A 19,315-nucleotide genomic window follows, 5' to 3' on the forward strand; every position below is an offset into this window, starting at 1 on the left:
AAACACTGACATTCTGTCTTCAGAAGGAAGGTGTTCTCTACCAAGCCTAGCTTCTCTTTGAGAATCTTAACATCCCCTTTGCAAAGGGTTTCATTAGAATGACAACAACCCACATTTAAAGCATTTCTCCACCCCCCTCCTAATTAGAAATACAATTTTGGGTTCTCTACTAATTTTATCCACACCCATTTAATTCAAAAATGGACATAGAGCATGTATATTTATACCTGTGTGTTGGAAATACCATTTTATAGTTTAATGGTTATTATTTTGTTTTATTATTATTACTTGAATTTCTTCTTAACAAGTGGTTGTGTTTCTTTTGGTTTTAGTGAAAGTATGGGTTACAATGTTGGCTCCCTTATTATGGAGTATAATTCATCTTTGAGAATTTTTCAATTATTAAGTTAGGTTAGTCAATTGGTTAAAATATTAAATTTATTTCAAAAAGTTTTTGTTATTTTATCGGTTAGACACTGGCTTGAAATATTAAACTTATTCCAAAATGTTTTTGTTACTTTATAGATAAGGCATAGATTTCTTGGCTCTATGATGAAAATAATGAAGGGAAAATACATGTTAATCTGTTACATGTGCTCTTTGACTGAAAAATACATGGTGAGAGAAAAATGCATATTATGCTAATTGAGGAATGTAACACACTAACACTTTACAACAATGAACTAACAATATTCATGAAGAAAATAGCAATATGGAAGATTTATCTGCATAATGAAAAAGGCAATATGGGAGATTCCAATCACCTTCCAAAGCATTTTTAAAATGTGGATGTGACAAAAGGTTGTTGTGCAAGGTGTTGTTTGTATATGGGAAATTTCTTGATCATTGTGTATAATCCTAATGTTGATAGATATGTCTACTAAGTGGTTCCAATTAAAGGGGCATTCATTTGAGCGTTTAATATATTTTTATTCTTTATCAAAGTATTCTTTTGTTTTATTTGTGTTCTTCAATTTATGCCTTACGGAATTTCGTTTGCAACATCTGGTGCAAATGCTAGTTTAATTATTCATCAACATTGAATTCATTAATAGTGGCTTCCACTTACTACCTATTGAAACCATCAACCTCAGCTATGTTGTTATAAATAATAAATTCTAAGGATCTTTCATTGTTAAAATTGGGTGATGTGTATATAGATTGTGATTTTTAGATTTGTAACTTATCACTTCTTATAAAGAAGTATAAGTTTTTTTAGTAATATTCTTTAAAAGGTAAAACTGAGACAATTAAACTATGAAAATTTATAACTTAACTTTTACTATAGTAATAATTATGGTTGCAATTTTTTTAATCAATTTCAATTAATAACGAAAAGAGGGTATCTTGCCTTGTCCATACCGAAAAGTAAAAAACTTAACTACTCATGCCAAGATAACCAAAATTTATAACCTAACTTTCATTATAGTAATAATTATGGTTGCAATTTTTTTCAATCAAATTTCAATGGATAACAAAAAGAAAGTATATTTCCATTTACAACAATAGAAACCTATAGGCCTTGTCCATGCCAAAACTTAACTACTCATGCCAAGATAACCACATTCCTCGGCAATGCAGAACGTATATAACAGAAACACATATACCTTCTAGTAGGGGTTTTGTTTACCCTTTTCCTTTATCCGCTTGCAGAGCACTTAGAAGATTGTGGGCACTGTGAGATGAATGTATATAACAGAAACACATATACCTTCCAGTAGGGGTTTTGTTTACCCTTTTCCTTTATCAGCTTGCAGAGCACTTAGAATATTGTGGGCACTGTGAGATTTCATATGTAGACTCACTATCCATGAATGTAGACTCTCCATCCATGAGAAGCACCACATCGCGCATATGCAAATAGAAGCAGAAATGTCTGTTAGAAAACACCCCAGGGTAAAGTATGTAAATTGGTTTGTTACAGAAAAGACGCCCGGGGACGCTGACATCATTGATGACGATTAGAAGGAAGAACCAGAAGGCTAGATTTAACAACAGTTTCTTATTAATTTTGAAGTGTGTGTCCAGAAATAACCCATTTTCTACCCTGTTCTTTCTCTTCCTTCTCTTCTTTTTATACAGGCCAGTGTGAGTCCAGTATTTGGAATAAGAATTCTATTTGGTACAGAGTAATCTTTCCTGCAACTAACTGTCAACACATTTAACAAAGTTCACACGGCAAAAATACACACCAAGTTAACCCAAACAGACTATATATTCACATGCAAAACCAGTCAAAGCAACCACATGTCTTTATAGATTCTTTACCAAAAAAATGAAATACAGCTTAATATTAATTCGGAATTTTATTATCAAAAACTTTCCATCATAATTATTCATCTCTAACGTAATGCAATTGCTAATATAAAAATTAATTGGCTGAATGACAAGTAAATAAATTATTTCTTACATTTAATTTTCATGAACTAACGTACTACCAATCTAATCTTTCGATTAACCATATCGAAACAAAACAATTTTAATTTTCTCTCACTTTCGTGCCAAGAAAATAAATATTACATATTTATGATAGTTATTTACATAAAGTGAAATTAACTAAATTGTATGAAATTAATTAAATTGTATATAGGGTTGGTGTTTAGCTATTTTTTTTACTAATATAAATTCATCTTAAATACTGATCTAACATGAATCTTAAAAATCAAATTTTTTTAAGTAAATTTTTTTTATAAATAAACATTATTTAAATATTTTGTATAATTATTTGATTTTTTTTTAATTTTAAAATTTTTTATTCTAACAAAAATAACAAAATTTCAACTTTTTAGTAAAAATTACACATCGTACCAAACTATAAAAGAAGTTTCTCATCTCAGCCAATAATTGCATTTAAATAGGCAATTATATTCGATAGTATTACTGAATAACTATTTCGATGATATCTATAGGCGAGAGCACGGGAATTCACTGTACCAGAGAGATGGCACCAATGGGAGCTCAGCTGCAAAAGAATAGTAGCTTACAGATAAACCATGCTTTTTTTATTTTATTTATATTAAGAACTATATTTCATATAAAAAACCTTCAAACAACCCTGCGAGAGAATGTCAGACTGGCCTTACAATGCTGTTTAACGTATATTGATTTAAGAAATTAATTATGGTGAGATATAGTGTATTGAAAGGGTAATTATAGTTAGAAAGTATAAGAATCATTGCATGAACTATTCTGGTGCATTGAAGAAAGGAGCCTGAGCAGCTCATTCACTTTCTGTTTCGTCCTTGGTGAACAGCCCATTTGCAACAGAAAAAGCAGCCTCTCAATGGTGCCCATCTGGAGAAATTCTGTCAGCACCTCTCGTTCTGAATGGAAGCAGACTCTCAATAGAATCCCAACAGCATAGTTAGTTCCAGCATCGGACACAGCCAGCACGCTTCTAACAATGGTCGGTACTGCTAGGGTATGGCTCAGTATGGCAGATCGGCCTTCTGAAATGGATGAAAGTGCCTCCAAAATCGCCAGCGATTGCTCGGCCATGTCGGCGTCCGGCTTAGGAAGAAGCTCTATCAAGCGAGGAACGACACCTGCTTTGGCAATCTTCGCTCTATTTTTAGTCAGGGTACACAAAAGCAATAATGCCTTCAGGCTAGCCTTATGGCTGCGGGATATGGACTTTCGTCAAACAGCTTCAGCCGTCCATCTGTTATTCCTTCGTTCATACAAATTTCTCTGGAAGAATTTCTGTCGTTTGAGATTTTTTCCACAATAGATGCTGCGTTCATTCTGGCCTCCAAACTACGTTTTGCCAGGACTCATTTGAGGGTAGGCAGCACAGGTCTCATGAAATCTCTCATGTTAGATATTTCATCCACAGAGAACAGTGAAATTGCAGCGATTGCTTCTTCCACTGCTTCACAATCTGCACCCATTTCAGAATTCAGTGAGGCCCCTGAATCCAAGACGTGGACAAGAACAGGAAAACCCCCGTCGGATTGAAGAAAAGGTCTCTTCCTCTCGCTGACCCTTGCCAGACTTGTCAGGTTCTTCAAAGCTCCGAGTTTATCTGCACTTGCATCTTGAATATCCTGAATTATTTTGCGCACTTTGCTCTGCTCTTCAACGGGCTCAGGTGTTGGAATTCTGATGACATCATTGCAACTGTTTGCAATGCACCATTCCTTTATCAGCCTGCATAGAGTGTGATTGGGGATGAGCTCTTTGCTGTGAAGAACCTCGAGAGTCGCTGGACATATGTTGTGGCCGTCGTCCAACCATTTTTCAATGGAAGCTCGGTCGTAGCTTATTCCCGTGGATAGGACCGCTGGATCTATCATCAGTCCCAAAGATATGGGACACCTGAACAATGGAGGAACAGAGACCGATACGGAGAGATCCACACGCTCCTTTCCGGTCTCTGGTGGCATTGTTTATAAATTCTTCAAATATAATACTCCCTGTATTAGAAACCCTAAGCTAAAACAGAGAAACCATCACCAAACAACTAAAAAACTTGTTTTATCTTTAAGCAAATATCACAATATCATCGACCGTTTACAGAGCGGAGAAGTATCGAGGTCAATATCCTTGATCTACTACTCGTAAACATTAGATTATAAAAGAAATCATCATAACACTAATATAATGGCGGATTATCAGAGTACGAAACGATGGATCTATCCTTAGGAGCATGACACAAATAGATATATTGCGAGGCCTTCCTAAAGTATCAGAATATGATAATAAAATAAAAAAGAATGAAAAATCAAGAGATGATCGCAAAAATAAAACCACTAGAGTAAGCAGACAAACTGACAAAATTTTGAACAAAACCCGAATTTACCGAAGGTGTACCTTCGAAAAGCTCTACGACAGAGAAAGCTGAGAACCTTTACATGAATGGATATGCAATACAGCTTTAAAACCCGTAAAAAGCTTCTGCTGGGCATTTAAGCTTGAAACTTAAGATCGCATAAAAGAAAGCGCATAAAAGAAAGCGCGTCAAAAGATAGTGCCGAGCATTTTGATCTTGAAAATTGTGTTGGTAAATTGAATTTTAACATCGAAATGGATCATTGATTGCGAAATGGATCATTGATTTCCATTGAAAATTCTTCTGCACTAAACGTTTGCCCGCCCGTTCTTTCCTGGACTGTGATTGAAGTGTTACGTGCAGCGAGCATAAAGTTGAATAGAATATTCAATAACGGAACAGTTGAATCCCGCGAATTAAGCCTACTATTTTTTTCCTTTCAATTCCATCTGCTGTTAACCAGAATTTATAAATTTATTCTGCACTGATCAGCAGATGAATCATAGCAACAGAGAATATTAGCCTTTAAAGTCGAATGCAAAGTCATGCAAATCAGACATTAAACTAGGTCCTCGCTACTCTCCCATCGAGATGCGTTGTAGCGTTGTATCAATCATGATTGGAGCAGTTAGTCATGTTAATTCAGAGTAATAATATAGTTTAGCGAGAATGTTTCTTTTTACGAAAAGTTATGTAATTTTAATTTTTTTAAAGTTGTTGTTTGGAATATCATGTATCACAAAAAAATTAAATATATTAATAATTATAGTTTGAGTGGGCTTAATGATTAAGAGCATGTATTTTCTTTTAAAGAGGTCACAGGTTCAAAACCAGAGGGGTAGAGTATGTATGTCTTAGTCGTAGACTTGCAGTCAAATCCCTGCGGGTAGGTGGGTCCCTTGTTCCACAAATAGAGATCTCATACACCAATTTGATTCAATTTGGTGTTTGGCTTGGCTATGACCTTAAAAATAGATATTATTATTATAATAATAATAAAACTATACATAAAAATAATTTTATATTTAATTTAATTATAATATTAAAATTAAAGTATAACAATAGAAGCACTTTACATTCTAGTGTGAGACGGGAATGCACTTTACAATCTAGTGTGAGATGGGAATGTGTGATTTTGTAGGGGTTCAAGTGGAGTTGACAAGCATCATATAAAAATAATATTTACCCAGCACAAGTTAATATCAGTCTAAACAAAGTTCAAAATAAACCAAGTTCAAAATAACTATATGAATAAAAAACTTGAGAAATTAATAGATACAATAATTACAATGCAGTTAGAATATAAAAGATTGATATGGGTTTGTTGTGTTCAAGTTTGATATACTCCATCATTTGATAAGTGAGTTTCGTTTTTTCTAGGTTTGCAAGAATATATCAAATGTTTGAATTTTTTTAAATAAAAGTATTAATGGCTTAGACGTTCGAACAATGCAGTGTGGTTTATTATGCAGACGATCTAAATGAAAGAACTCCAATTTAAAAGGAGTCTACATCAAAAATCAAAGAAATCAAACATTATAAAACTCAATAATGGTTGTAATAATAATAAAATTATATAATTTTAATAACGAAATTAGAGTTATATTAGTAATAATTAACAATAATCAATTACTAATAAATATAAATATAAAATCATATTCATATTTATTAATAATTGGTTATGGTTAATTATTATTAATATAACTATAATTTTTTATTAAATTTATTATTAATTAAAGAATTAGGGGATAGCACAAGATTCGAATCTAAGGCTTTCGTTTTAGTGAGACTTCATTTCCACAACCATTACCGTTTCCAAAACCATTACCAATTGAGTTATCCCAAATGGACTAGCTAAGGGGGATAGCTCAATTGGCAATGGTCGTGGAAATGAAGTCTCACCGAATTGGAAGTTTTGGGTTCAAATCTTGTGCTGCCCCCCAATCGGGGTGAGAAGTTGGACATGATCAAGACCTAGTCCTACAAAGGTTACAAAAATAAATAAATAAATAAAAGTTGGACATGATGACGATAGGATCATACCAAACTTTAAAAAAAAAAAAAACCAGAAATTTGACATGATAAAGATATAGTCCTAACAAGCTTAAAAAAAATTTCTATTAACATTTTTATTATTATTTTTTTCTAATATTTAATTTCTGTGACCTTTGATCTAGACTTTTCTTTAGCTCTTAGACTTCTTTCCCATATATATAAGTGTTGGATCATTTTCTTATCATCTAAATCGTCCTGATTGCGAGCCATATTGGATGATTAACCTTGGTCTACTTAATATTCCTACCAGAATTTCCGTTCATGCACTTTCAATAAGTTTAAGAAAGGCTTAGATAGCAAATAGCTTTCTTCTTCCCCAATAGTATAATTTCTTCCTGTGCCTACTAATACCACCACCGTTGTCGTATACCCTTCCTCTTTTACGTTTATGGTTTTCTGGGAAAAATAGGGGGTGAGCCCAAAAAGCTAATTTTTTTTTTGCATGGAAGGTGTCGGAAAATTGAAAAAAGGGGTTACCTTAAGTATTACAAACAACTCAATTAATAAACTATTATAACCCGTATTTCTTTCCATAAAACAATTCTTGCTGATCAAATCCATTCACCTATCTATGATGTAATTAAAATTTTATATCATAAATCTATCTCTCAATTTTCTTCTATATAACAAGATTCACCGAATCCCTTACCTCATATTAAGATGAATCACTACAACGCACTTTCCTACGTTCTACTCTATACACCTATTGTGGTGGCAGCAATACCCTCTAAATTTTTGGTTTGCACTAAAATTTTGGAGCCTCCCTTGGCCTTTCCCTTGATTGTTGAAAACACTTTAGCTCATATTATGAGTTTTTCGAAATTCTTTTGTTCCCTTTTGCTTGCTGGATCAGTGGTAATGTTTTGGCATGTTTTAATTTTTTTTCCATGACTAGGAACGCTTTGTGGCGGTTTATAAGGTCGGTCTTTGTGTATATGAGTTTTCCTAGCTATGTAAACACTCGTTGCACTCATATTCAAAGTTTTGAGCATTGTTGCAAAAGTGTTGTCACAGTCATCCTAAAGTCAGTCATCCAAAAGTCTATATCAAATGTCGCACTTGTCTCTTCTTGTTATGAAATCACAAAAAAAGAAATGCTTTCTTTTTGCTCGAGTGGATATATATTGTTGTGTCCTCAAAGTATGCTAAGTGTATAATCACAAGTTCAAGTTTATCACAAGTATATATTTCTCCCAACCTGAACCATTTTCCCGAAACTCTTCCCGACTGGGAAACTCAGCTTCACCCGACCCGACTGAACTACACGCTACACAGTATCGACCCTGAGTGATGTGACCTTGCTCTTGGAACATCATAATGCAAAGTCGCTGTCCTCGAGGGATGTTGAACTGCGTAATTCCAGAGCCCAACAAGTTTCCTTGACCCCCATAATTGCGCAGCAGTTTCTCGTAGTCTGACTTGAACTGCACACTTTACACTTTCATTCCTCAAGCTTTTCTCCTTACCTACTAGAACACCACAATAAACAAAGAACCCAACCTCCCCTGGCTTCCAGAACTACGTAGAATTTCCCCCAATGTCGTCCTCCCTCAGTTGGAGCTCACTGACATCAAGAACTATGCATATTTCTCCTCCAGGTCTCTCTGCCGCCCAGTCATCCTTACCTCTAAGAATTGCACAGATCTGTCTCCGAGGATCCTAGCCCGCATTAACCACTATCTGCATGAAATGTGCAATCCTGATTCCTAGTGGCCACTATGAAATTTTCCTCCCTAGTGAGGATTATACTAAAAATTTCCTTGGTTAAGGCTGAGATGTTCTCTACGTAATCTAGTTGCAGCCTATTCTGTTAAAAAACTTGTGACTAGCTTACCTATTCTACTTATTATCCAGGAGAATAGACATTTTGTGGAAGGCTTTCATGCAGGCTGGTTGAAACCTAATATGTGTTTATATCTGATGGTGACAGTTTCCTTTTCTTTGATCGACGGTGCAGATCATTCCATGATAATTAGGGTAATCACCTACCATTTTTCCTCTCACCGCCGTTGTTTCATTTGCGTCTTGACGAGCTGAGAGGCGGGCTTTGCAATTGAAGGTTACAGTACTAAAAATGTCGAGGCTTTCAACTGCCATTTGATACATTGTCAACGTATTTTGGGTTATCTAGCTCAGCAACTCGATGAGAACTGATATGGCTAGCCAACCAAGACGTAACTTTCATACTGGTTCTTCAGCTTTATACCTTCGATTTAATTTATGGCATGAACAAGGTAATTTGCAGCTACTAATTGCTTAGTTTGATAATATATTTGCAGGTTGGTTTGATAATATATTTGCAGGTCAAACATTCTTCCGAGGGCTTTTCTTGGCGTCAACTCTTCTCGAGGAATGTCGATGTTTATTCTTCTCTTTTCGGTCTCCTTCGTGGTAATTTTCTGAAAACTCTAATTTAGATTAAAACATTGATATTTATTCCTCGAAAAGATTTCTTCTTATAAATATATATATCATACTGAGCCTGCTTCCACTTAATTACGATGACACAGGGTTTTTCATTGATCCTCCCAGACTTTTGCAATTTGATTTTCTTTCAAATATTTACCTAAGAGTTTCAGTTAATTGAGGAAAAACTAAGGGTTTTCACTTTTCCATGCTGGTTGGTTAGTCTCTCGACTACACCTGAGGCATTCTCAAAAGTTATTAAAAACATATAATTTCTTCTTTTACTTCAATCTTACAGGTACTCATGGTTAATACCCTGTGAAGGCGTCTAAGCCATTCCCTGGCTTTAGCTTGTTTGTGGCTGCAAAATTTGTTTATAGTTAGGCTTCAGGGATAAATTGCCATAGGTTACAGTGCTTTACGTAGATTCATGATGTGTTGTCTATGAGTCAGGTTGTTTGGGAACACAACACTAATTACCAAGAACAAGCCCCTCGGAAGGGGGGCTTGAGAGGGTGATGTCCCCACTGAGACCAAACGATGTAAGTGTCGCAGATAGTGCAGCAAAATTCTTCTTAGGTTTTTGTTTCATTTTTTTTTAATTAGAATTAGAGCGTTCCTGTTATTCTTGAGCGTATGATGAAATATGTGACCTATAGATTTCTTGAGCGTATAATGAAATATGTGACCTATAGATTTCTTGGCACCCTTATTGGGAAAACTTTGGCTTTTGCCAACGATAATTTAAAATTACAAAAATGGCACGTAGAAATATATCCTAACCTAATAGTTTGACCTATTAGGTATTGTTAAAATAAGATAATTAATTAAACAAGGTAATTACTTCTTCATGACCAAGTTGGTTAAAGATAGAGAGAGTGATTGAGTGTTTGAGTGTTGAGTCAAGTGAGTTAAGTGATAGAGGACTTTTAGTGTGTGGTTGCATGTCAAGATATTTTATGGCCGCTAGTTGGAAAATGTTAAATACCTTTCACCTGATTCATTGTAATCATTATGTGTTTTGACTGTTAATTTATGTTTTGTCTCCTCTGTGTTTCCAACAAATTCGTATTAGAGTATTTTCAACAAATTGGTATTAAAGCCAGGTTAAGCTAAATTTTTCAAACAACATGAGTATCGGAGAAGTGTAGCCGCCCGCAGTCAGCAGAGAAAGTTAATGGTTTATTATTAGAGCTAAAGGAGCCATGCTGTGTGAGCATGTCTCGCAAGAGATATTCGCTCTTGTGTGAAGTCGTAGCCTCAGCCTATAGCCACGCTGTGTGAGCATCAATCACAACCAATAGTCGGAATTTTTTCGGTAGCCGCAGGAGTACGAGGTAATCACGAGTCCCCGTTGCTAATTAAAGAGAACCGCGCCTATTGTAGCCGCTACACGAATGAGGGTAAAGTCGCATCACAAAAAGTTAAGACCACGAAGAAAGGCTTTTTTTTTAAAAACCAAGCAAACCTTGGTCGAAAGCAATTCGAACGAGTCAAAACTATTGCGAGTCACGTGGGGCAAGTGGGCCAAGTATAAGTAAAGATTTTATTTTTGGTATTTGGAAGTCTATAAAAACCATAAATAGAAGGTTATATGTTGCCTGGAATTTAAGTGGGCCTTTTTATTTTATGGTGAGAAAGGTTTTTTTAATTAGAGTTTTCAAAGAAGTTTAATTTCCAAAAGAAACAAAACTAGTTCTTTTTATATATATAATATAAAAATTTACTAGAATATTTTGGAAAAAGATGGTTCTCTCAAATTTCTAGTCCAAGTTTTCACGGGAAAGATTATAATGTGTGGGCCATTAAGATGGCGACCATGTTGAAGACACATGATATTTGGGATTATGTCCAGTTTGGATTTTCAGTACCTAAGAATGAAAGAGAATAACAGGCTCTCAGTAATATAGAGAGGGAACAATAGAAGAAAGACAAGAAGAAGAATGGACGAGTGTTGCATCTTATCTAGTAGGGAGTGGACCAAGTAGTGTTCCAGAAGATTATGAGCATGTCTTCAGCAAAATCAAAATGGGATACTTTGGCGACAAACTATACAGGTATGGCCAAAATCAACATTGTTAAGTTGCACAATACTATGAGAGATCTTGGAAGTATGTAGATGAAGGAGACTGTCAACATCGATTCTTTCATGAATTGGGTAATAACTGTCGTAAATCAGTGAAAGATTTATGGTGAAGACATTAAAGATCAAACACTCAATGAGAAGGTCCTCAGATCTTTGTCTGTCTACCAAATTTTATGTTGTGGTAGTAGCCATAGAAGAAGCCAAGTATTTGGCATCATTGATAGTTGATGAGTTGATGGGATCATTTCTATCGCATGAGACAAGGATAGACAGAAATAAGGATTCCACTTTAGAGACCGCTTTCAAAACTTATGTTTCCCTTTCAAGAGATAGAGGTCGAGGCAGAAGTAGAACGAGAGGCAAAGAAGAAAGCAGAAGATATGGTGGTGAGAGAGATGACCGAGAAGGGCATGAACATGAAAGTGGAAGAAATTAAAGAAGCTTCAACAATAATCAAAGAGTTGACAAATCAAAGGTGAGATATTTTTATTGCAATAAATTTGGTCACTATGCTCGTGATTGCAGGAAGAATATCGCTGATCAAGGGAACCAGAGAGCTCATGTCACTACTGAGAATACTAACTCCATCTTCCTAGCCTGTGATACCATGCATGAACCTTCTACTAGTGTGTGGTTGTTAGATAGTGGTTCCAGTAACCACGTGACAGGAATCAAGGATTTCGTTACAAATTTTGATCAATCTGTGAAAACATAAGTAAAGTTGGGGACTAACAAGACTGTGGAAGTAGATAGCAAAGGAGTGGTTAACATTCTAACCAAACAGGGGGAGCCGAGAACAATCTCATAGGTATACTATGTTCCTAATCTCAAACATAATTTGTGAAGTGTTGGTCAATTGACACAGAAAGGATACATAGTTATCTTTGCAAGTCAAGAATGTGTTATATATGACACGCCCCCAAGTAAGTAGCTTATAGCAAAGGTGTAGATGACGAGGAACATACTCTTTCCTTTAAATATGAATTACAGTGGTGAGGTGAGTTCCTTTACAATTGCATGTTATCATGATTATTGGTTATGGTACTTTTGATTTGGACACTTTCACTTTTCTGGTTTAAGATTGTTGTAGCATAAACAAATGGTTAGAGGATTACCTCCCATCAAAGAACCTGCTAGTACTTGTGAGTGTTACATCTTGGGAAAGCAACACCATGAAAGTTTTCCAAAGGGAGTTGCATACAGAGAAAATCAACCTCCTAAGCTAGTGCATACAGACTTGTGTGGACCTACGAGGACACAGTCGATTGGTGGAAGTTGTTACTTCCTCACATTCATTGATGACTATAGCACAAAGACTTGGGTTTACTTCTTGAAGAAGAAGTCTGAAACTTTTGGAAAGTTCAAATAATTCAAAGCCTTAGCAAAGAACCAAAGTGATCAACAGATCAATGTATTGAGGTGAGATCTTGATGGAGAATATGACTCAAAGGCATTCCAGGATTACTGCAAACAACATGGGATCAGAAGATAGTTTACAAGTAGGTACACATCGAAGCAAAATGGTGTAGCAAAGTGAAAGAACAGGACAATTATGAACATGCTAAGAATCATGCTGAAGGGCATAAACTTGTCTAATGAGTATTGGGTAGAAGTAGTTTCATATGCTATTTATGTGATCAATAGATCTCATACAAAGAGTGTGATGAACATACTACTAGAACAAGCATGGCCAGATATCTCTTGCGGCATATATCATCAAAGAGTATTTGGATGTGTAGCTTATGCACATGTGCCTAAGGAGCGTAGAGGAAAATTCGATGATAAGTGAAAAATGCATATTCAATGGTTATAGTGAGCAATTAAAAGTTCAAAATTTGTATAACCCTATTACAAAGAAGACCATAATTAGCAGAGACGTTGTGTTCAAATAACAAGAGTCATGGAATGGAACTATAGACAAAATAGTTGATGCACAAGTGCCACTGATGGAAGAAGATGATGTAGAAGAAAAGGAGTAGAAAGAATCACAGGTGAAGACACCAAACAAAGACACACCAACAAGGACTCCAAGAATTTCAGAGAAGCATGGATCTTCCAGCAGATCAACATATGAAGATTCCCCCATCAATCAATGAGGTTATGCATCAAGCAATGGTAAGAGAAATATGAGAAGTTTGAAAGATATTTATGATGATTTGGATGTTAGTTCAAATTTTGCGTTGTTTTCATTCCAACCTCCTTCGTTTGAAGAAGAAATCAGAGATGACAATTGGGTGCAAACCATGTATGAAGAAATTGAAGCTATTGAAAAGAATGATACATGGGATTTGATTGATTTAGCAAAGGAAAAAAATCTCATTGGTGTAAAGTGGGTGTATAAGACAAAGCTGAATGAGAAAGGTGAAATCAACATATTCAAAGCTAGACTTGTAGGAAAAGGATTCTCGCAGCAACCAGGAATAGACTTTGGAGAAATGTTTTCTCCAGTAGCGAGATTGGATAACATAAGAGAAGTTCTAGCCACAACAACTCAGAACAAGTGGAAAGTATATCAAATGGATGTGAAATGAGCCTTCTTGAATGAAATTCTAAAAGAAAAGGTTTATGTGGAGCAGCCTACAGGTTATGAAGTTGAAGGTAACAAAGATAAAGTTTACAGGATGAAGAAAGCGCTCTATGGACTGAAGAAAGCACCTAGAGGTTGGTATAATAGAATAGAGAGCCACATGATTAAGAATGGATTTTGCAGAAGCAACATTGAACCTACCTTGTACATAAAGGTAAATGAGCATGGACAAATTTTGATTGTTTTCTTATACGTTGATGACATGATTTTTACAAGTGATTTTAATATAGATGAATATAAAGCAGCCATGATGAAATAATTGGAGATGACAAATCTTGGTCTCATGAAATATCTTCTTGGCATAGAAGTTGAGCAATCTGAAAAGGGAATTTTTATTTGTCAATATAAATATGCCAAAGATTTGTTGAAAATATTGAGGATGGAAACTTGCAAACCTGTCCCTACAGCAATTGCAACAGGTACAAAGTTGAACAAGGATAGTCAAGGATAATGTCAATCCAGTTCTATTCAAAATATTGTTTGGCAGCCTCATGTATCTCATAGCTACAAGACCAAATATCATGCAAGGAGTGAGTTTGATTTCTAGATTTATGGAGACTCCAAAAGAGACACATTGGAGTGGAGGAAAAAGATTTCTGAGACACATGGCATGAACTAGAGATTGTGGCATAATATATGCAAGCACAGAAAAGAAAGATTTGACTCGATACAGAGACAGTGATTTTGCAGGCAGTTTGGATGATAGAAAGAGCACTTCTGGTTTTGTGTTCCATCTTGGTTCAGGCTTTATTTCATGGGCATCTAAGAAGCATCCCATTGTGACACTTTCATTAGCGGAAGCAGAATATGTAGCAGCCACATCGAGAGCATGTCAAGTAGTCTGGTTGAGAAGAGTATTTGATGGACTCAAGTAGAAACAACAAGGATCAACAACAATTTACTCTGACAACACCTCAGTGATTGCACTATCAAATAATAATGTGTTTCATCAAAAGAGCAAGCATATTAATACTAGATATCACTTCATTAGAGAGCTTGTGAGAAATGGAGAAGTTCACTTGAAGCCTTGTCAATCTAGTGATCAATTGGCTGATATATTTTCTAAGTCCTTAGGAAAAGATGTGTTTGATTTTCATAGAAGAAACTTGGGTGTTGTAAACCTAGTTGAGACATAGACCAGCAGACATGTTTGAGTTGTCATGAGTCATGTTTTATTTTGGCAGTCGTAATTAAGGGGGAGTGTTAAAATAAGACAATTACTCCTCCATGAGGAGTTCACTAAACATAGAGAATTAGTTAACTGAGTGATTGAGTGTTTGAGTGTTGAGTCAAGTCGAGTTAAGTGATGGACAACTTTTAATCTGTTGTTGCATGTGGTTGCACATCAACATATTTTAGGCAAGTCACTAGTTGGAAAATGATAAATACCCTTCATTGGGGTCATTGTAAGAACTAAGTTTTGTTTGATCAATAGAAGAGACACAACTTATGGGTTTTGTGTGTGAGGTTATGTTTTGTCTCCTCTGCCTTTCCAACAGGTATTTCATAAGTTTTATGTAAATTCCACATCCTAGAAAGAAACCTATATAGTGTTTGAACTCCAACATTCTTTTTAAACCTTCTCTTAAATCATATGCGCAAAACCTACAAATTGTTATGCTAAATCTTAACAATCAACTCTTGGGTGGGATTTTTGTAAGTGTTTTATCATTGAAGTTACCTGATTCATTACGGTTCTTCTGAACTACTAAGGTAAATAAGATTGTTGAGATCAGTTTCAATAGGGTCTCTAAGAGGGGAAGGTTTGTAAGTAGGCTTATTAGATCTATCACCATCTTGGCTTGGTTTTGTTTAAGCTATATATTGGCTACTTTCCAATGGTAGATGAATTAAACTAAGTTCAATTAGTATTTGAACACATTAGGCTAAGTTCAAGCAATGAGTATTTGATCACTTTATGCTAAGTTCAAGTAGTCTTTGATTCACTTAATGTTGGTCCTACTCTATCCCACACTGCATTTTCCAAATAAGTTGCGATAACCATAAAAAATAAAATAACTTTGTTTGGGGTCAATTTTAATGAGCATTTTGAACAATTTAACTACGATTGCATGCGTTTTTCATTTCTTAAATCTTTTCATGATCTAATTAAGTAATTATTAAGAAATTGACTAAATATATTAAGCTTTAATTCATTTTCGATAACATGCATTGTAAAGTGGCCATACATTCCTTTGGTTTCTTCTCTTGAAGACTATCAAAGGTTATTTAAGGAACTGGTTGGTCATTATTTTGGCTTTTCTTTTGGCAATAATAAGTCAATCGATTTTCTCAAATTTTCGAGTAGGTGTAAACTAGTCCTTTCATTTTTGTGTGAAGAGAAGCCTTTATAATCAATGCCTACTAAACTAAATGGTAAATGCATAAATTAAGGGAAGTGATGAGATATACTATGAAAAGAAGGTTTCAAGTTATCTCCAAATTTTTATTCTATATTGGCCTAAAATAGACTCATTTAAATCACAATGTTACATAAATATGAAACTCTATTCATATAGTTACTAAATACCACCAACAACAACAATGTTACATAAATATGAGACTTTATTTATATAGTTACTAAATATTTTTTTAGCAACAAAAATTAACAACAAAAATATTTATTATTATCAACTAAATATTTCATCTAGACAATATTTTATACCTCTAGGTTATTCTCACCCTCCCATTGAGCTCACCCTCAATATTTTATACCTCTAGGTTATTCTCACCCTCCCATTGAGCTCACCCTCACCCTCATCCTGGGCTGTGAAATAAACCTCTTGACTTCAATAATTTATTCTAGGTTAATATTTTATTCATCCAAAAACACCACATACAAATCATTGCAAGAATGAAAACCTAGGCAGAATTTACATTATATTCTATTCAAAATTAGTTTATCTGAAAGAAGAACATAAAAAAACATTCCCTGGATGAGAACATACGTAGAATTTATATTATATTCCATTCGAAGTTAGAATTGTTTCATGACTATCCGTTCTCGTCCCATGATTTTGTGGAGCGGTAGGAAAAAACGGGCGCCCTGACCCTGTTTATGTTTTCGCAAATCTATATCTTTCGCCTGGTGACAAGGAGTCGGTAAATATAATATCAAATTCAAATGAGAAAAAACCGTTGTCAACGAAATTGCATTCGATCTCAGAGGACTTTTAATGAGTAAATTCAAACAACACGGGAGAATTATTGTATTAAAAAGCAGGCTTTAAAAGGCCAGCATCACCTTCCGTTTATATTAAAAATACTGTCTGCGAATTTTATGTTTATAACTGTATATGATTGTGCAGTACGATGAACGATGTAGTTCGAAGAGCGAGGAACATACAGACGAATTGTCATATAAATAAAATCAAAATGCCATTTCTTCGATATAGAATACAAACTTTCTTTCTCATCAGGATTTTAGGCATTTAATTTTCCACGCTGTACACGCTTTAAGACATTCAATCTCTACAACGTTGACTACCGACGATTCTAGCGACAATAGTTCTATGTAGGAACTTACAAACTTTTATTTGATGGATTGGTCAAAGACGTAACGTCTTAGAAAGATCGGCCTTCGGAATTTTGAACATCAGAAAATAGGTAACAATGGATTTGTTTTCGTAAATGGACCAGGCCACCGGCCAATTGACCATTCAGCTAAAAATGTAGTAACGCCGCTAATAAAAGTGAGCTTCAGAGTCCTAACGAAGCTATGCTTCTATAAATATAAAGCAATGTTTATCGTTTTCTAATGGTTTATGTGGAGACACTGATGTGAATATCCACCAAACTTGCCGAAACAGCGGTAGAGAAGGGTAATCCTCTTTAAATCTTGTAAAAAAAACATACGAAAGAGGTAGATTTATTTTTAAAACATATGAAAATGAACTCTCAGATTTCAATTTCATTGCTTTATATGGAAAGCCTATCCCAAAATATAGCTACCGTTTACAAACTGACTAATCCTTTGCAAATGCAAAGGCATCTACCAAGATACTAGTATCCTTCCCCTCTATACAAGTAACAAGTCCTGGCTTGTTCTTCTGTATACATTTATTTAGTTCACCTAAATGGAGTAGGACTATACACACTTGTAAATATCGAAAAAGTTATATAATGGAATACCGAAAAAGTTATATAAGGATGTAATTTTATTTTCATTCGAGTTAAATTAATAATTTTGTTAATTTAAAATAAATGATCATTATAATTATATGTATAAAATTTCGATGTTTTTTCTTAATTTTAGATTATCTTTATTTTCCTTAATTTTTAATCTATTAGGAATATGAGTTTTGATTTTTTCTAATAAATTGCTAATTTCAGCTCTACTTAAATTGCTAATTTCAGCTCTACTCACTTTATTAATTGTTCATGTGTTGATTTTAGAAAAAGAAACATAGATAAATGTATTTAATCTTATTAAAAATATTAGTTTTGAATTTTTCTAATAAATTACTAATTTAAGCTCTACTCACTTTATTAATCATTCATAAATTAACTTCAGAAATGCGACATAGATCAAAGATCTCTAGAGAACCTAATTGTGACATTACCCATAAGATTAAGTACATATATCCATTCACTCTAATATTGTGAATCAAAAGGGATTTTAAGTGTATTTAAATTGAAATAATGTAGCTTAGTCATTTTTACATTTTACATTATAATGAAATCTTTTTATATAATATTCAATGCTTACATCTTCTTTTATGCCACTTTAAATATATATTTTTATAAATCTTGTTTGATACAATTGGCTTGATATTTCGTAAGAGTTGTTTGACTTATTTAATAACAACATTTGATAGTACTAGTTTTGAATCACATAAACTAACACAAAGATGAATCTTTAAGACCAATTGGAACAACTTGAGTGTTTTTGGCATCAAGAGAATAATCATAAATGTGACATAATTCAACAAATTGAAAAAGGAAATTTTCAAGACCTTAGTTGGATCCAAAATGGGAAATCCACAATGTCTTAAACGCTTGGTCTTCCTAAGCCACCTATTCATTATTTTCCTTCTTCTTCAGCTATATCACCTGGTAGAGATTACTCTGATGAAATAGAATATGTTGGTTCTTGCATTGGATTATCGTCAAATGATATTTCTAATTGTTAGCCCATGATCAATTATTCATCCATTTGATAAGATGAAGGTATGGAAATTTCTTGTGGACTAGATACTTCTATAACTCTCTCTTCTTCTTTGGCTTTTCCTTTTTCTTATTATCTTCATCCTCTAATTCTGCAAACATATGGACTAGTGCATGGTGACCATATCAGTGCACCATGAACTGGATTTCATGGAGTGGTTGGTGGGGTAGTCCTCTCTCCAATAAATCTACCTCTAGGATCTTTATATCAATCCATGTATTCTATTTACCATGATTTGAATTG

At 34.4% G+C, this 19,315-nt stretch overlaps 2 protein-coding genes across 2 annotated transcripts; both read right to left on the reverse strand.

The window, feature by feature from the left end:
• Positions 1–3,156: 3,156 nt before the first annotated feature.
• LOC149165515 (U-box domain-containing protein 31-like) lies at positions 3,157–3,743 on the reverse strand. Its single transcript, XM_089429839.1, has 2 exons — positions 3,613–3,743; positions 3,157–3,565 (listed from the first exon to the last, which is right to left on the reverse strand). The coding sequence occupies exons 1-2, from the start codon at positions 3,741–3,743 to the stop codon at positions 3,157–3,159; spliced, it is 540 nt and encodes a 179-aa protein (XP_089285965.1).
• Positions 3,744–3,773: 30 nt separating this feature from the next.
• On the reverse strand, positions 3,774–4,385 carry LOC149165516 (U-box domain-containing protein 26-like). Its single transcript, XM_089429841.1, has one exon. It carries the CDS (start codon positions 4,383–4,385, stop codon positions 3,774–3,776), a length of 612 nt encoding a protein of 203 aa, XP_089285967.1.
• Between the last annotated feature and the right edge of the window lie 14,930 nt (positions 4,386–19,315).

Source organism: Pinus tabuliformis, chromosome 5_1, assembly GCF_031772625.1.
Source record: "Pinus tabuliformis cultivar Carrire ecotype Pingquan chromosome 5_1, CPIR1, whole genome shotgun sequence".
Lineage (NCBI taxonomy): Eukaryota > Viridiplantae > Streptophyta > Pinopsida > Pinales > Pinaceae > Pinus > Pinus tabuliformis.

Excerpts from the sequence above, each read along its gene's own strand:
- LOC149165515 (XM_089429839.1), bottom strand. The coding sequence starts at position 3,743 with ATGAACGCAGCATCTATTGTGGAAAAAATCTCAAACGACAGAAATTCT. Across the intron at positions 3,566-3,612 it reads CCATATCCCGCAGCCATAAG|AGCGAAGATTGCCAAAGCAG; the intron begins GCTAGCCTGAAG and ends GACTAAAAATAG.
- LOC149165516 (XM_089429841.1), bottom strand. The coding sequence starts at position 4,385 with ATGCCACCAGAGACCGGAAAGGAGCGTGTGGATCTCTCCGTATCGGTC.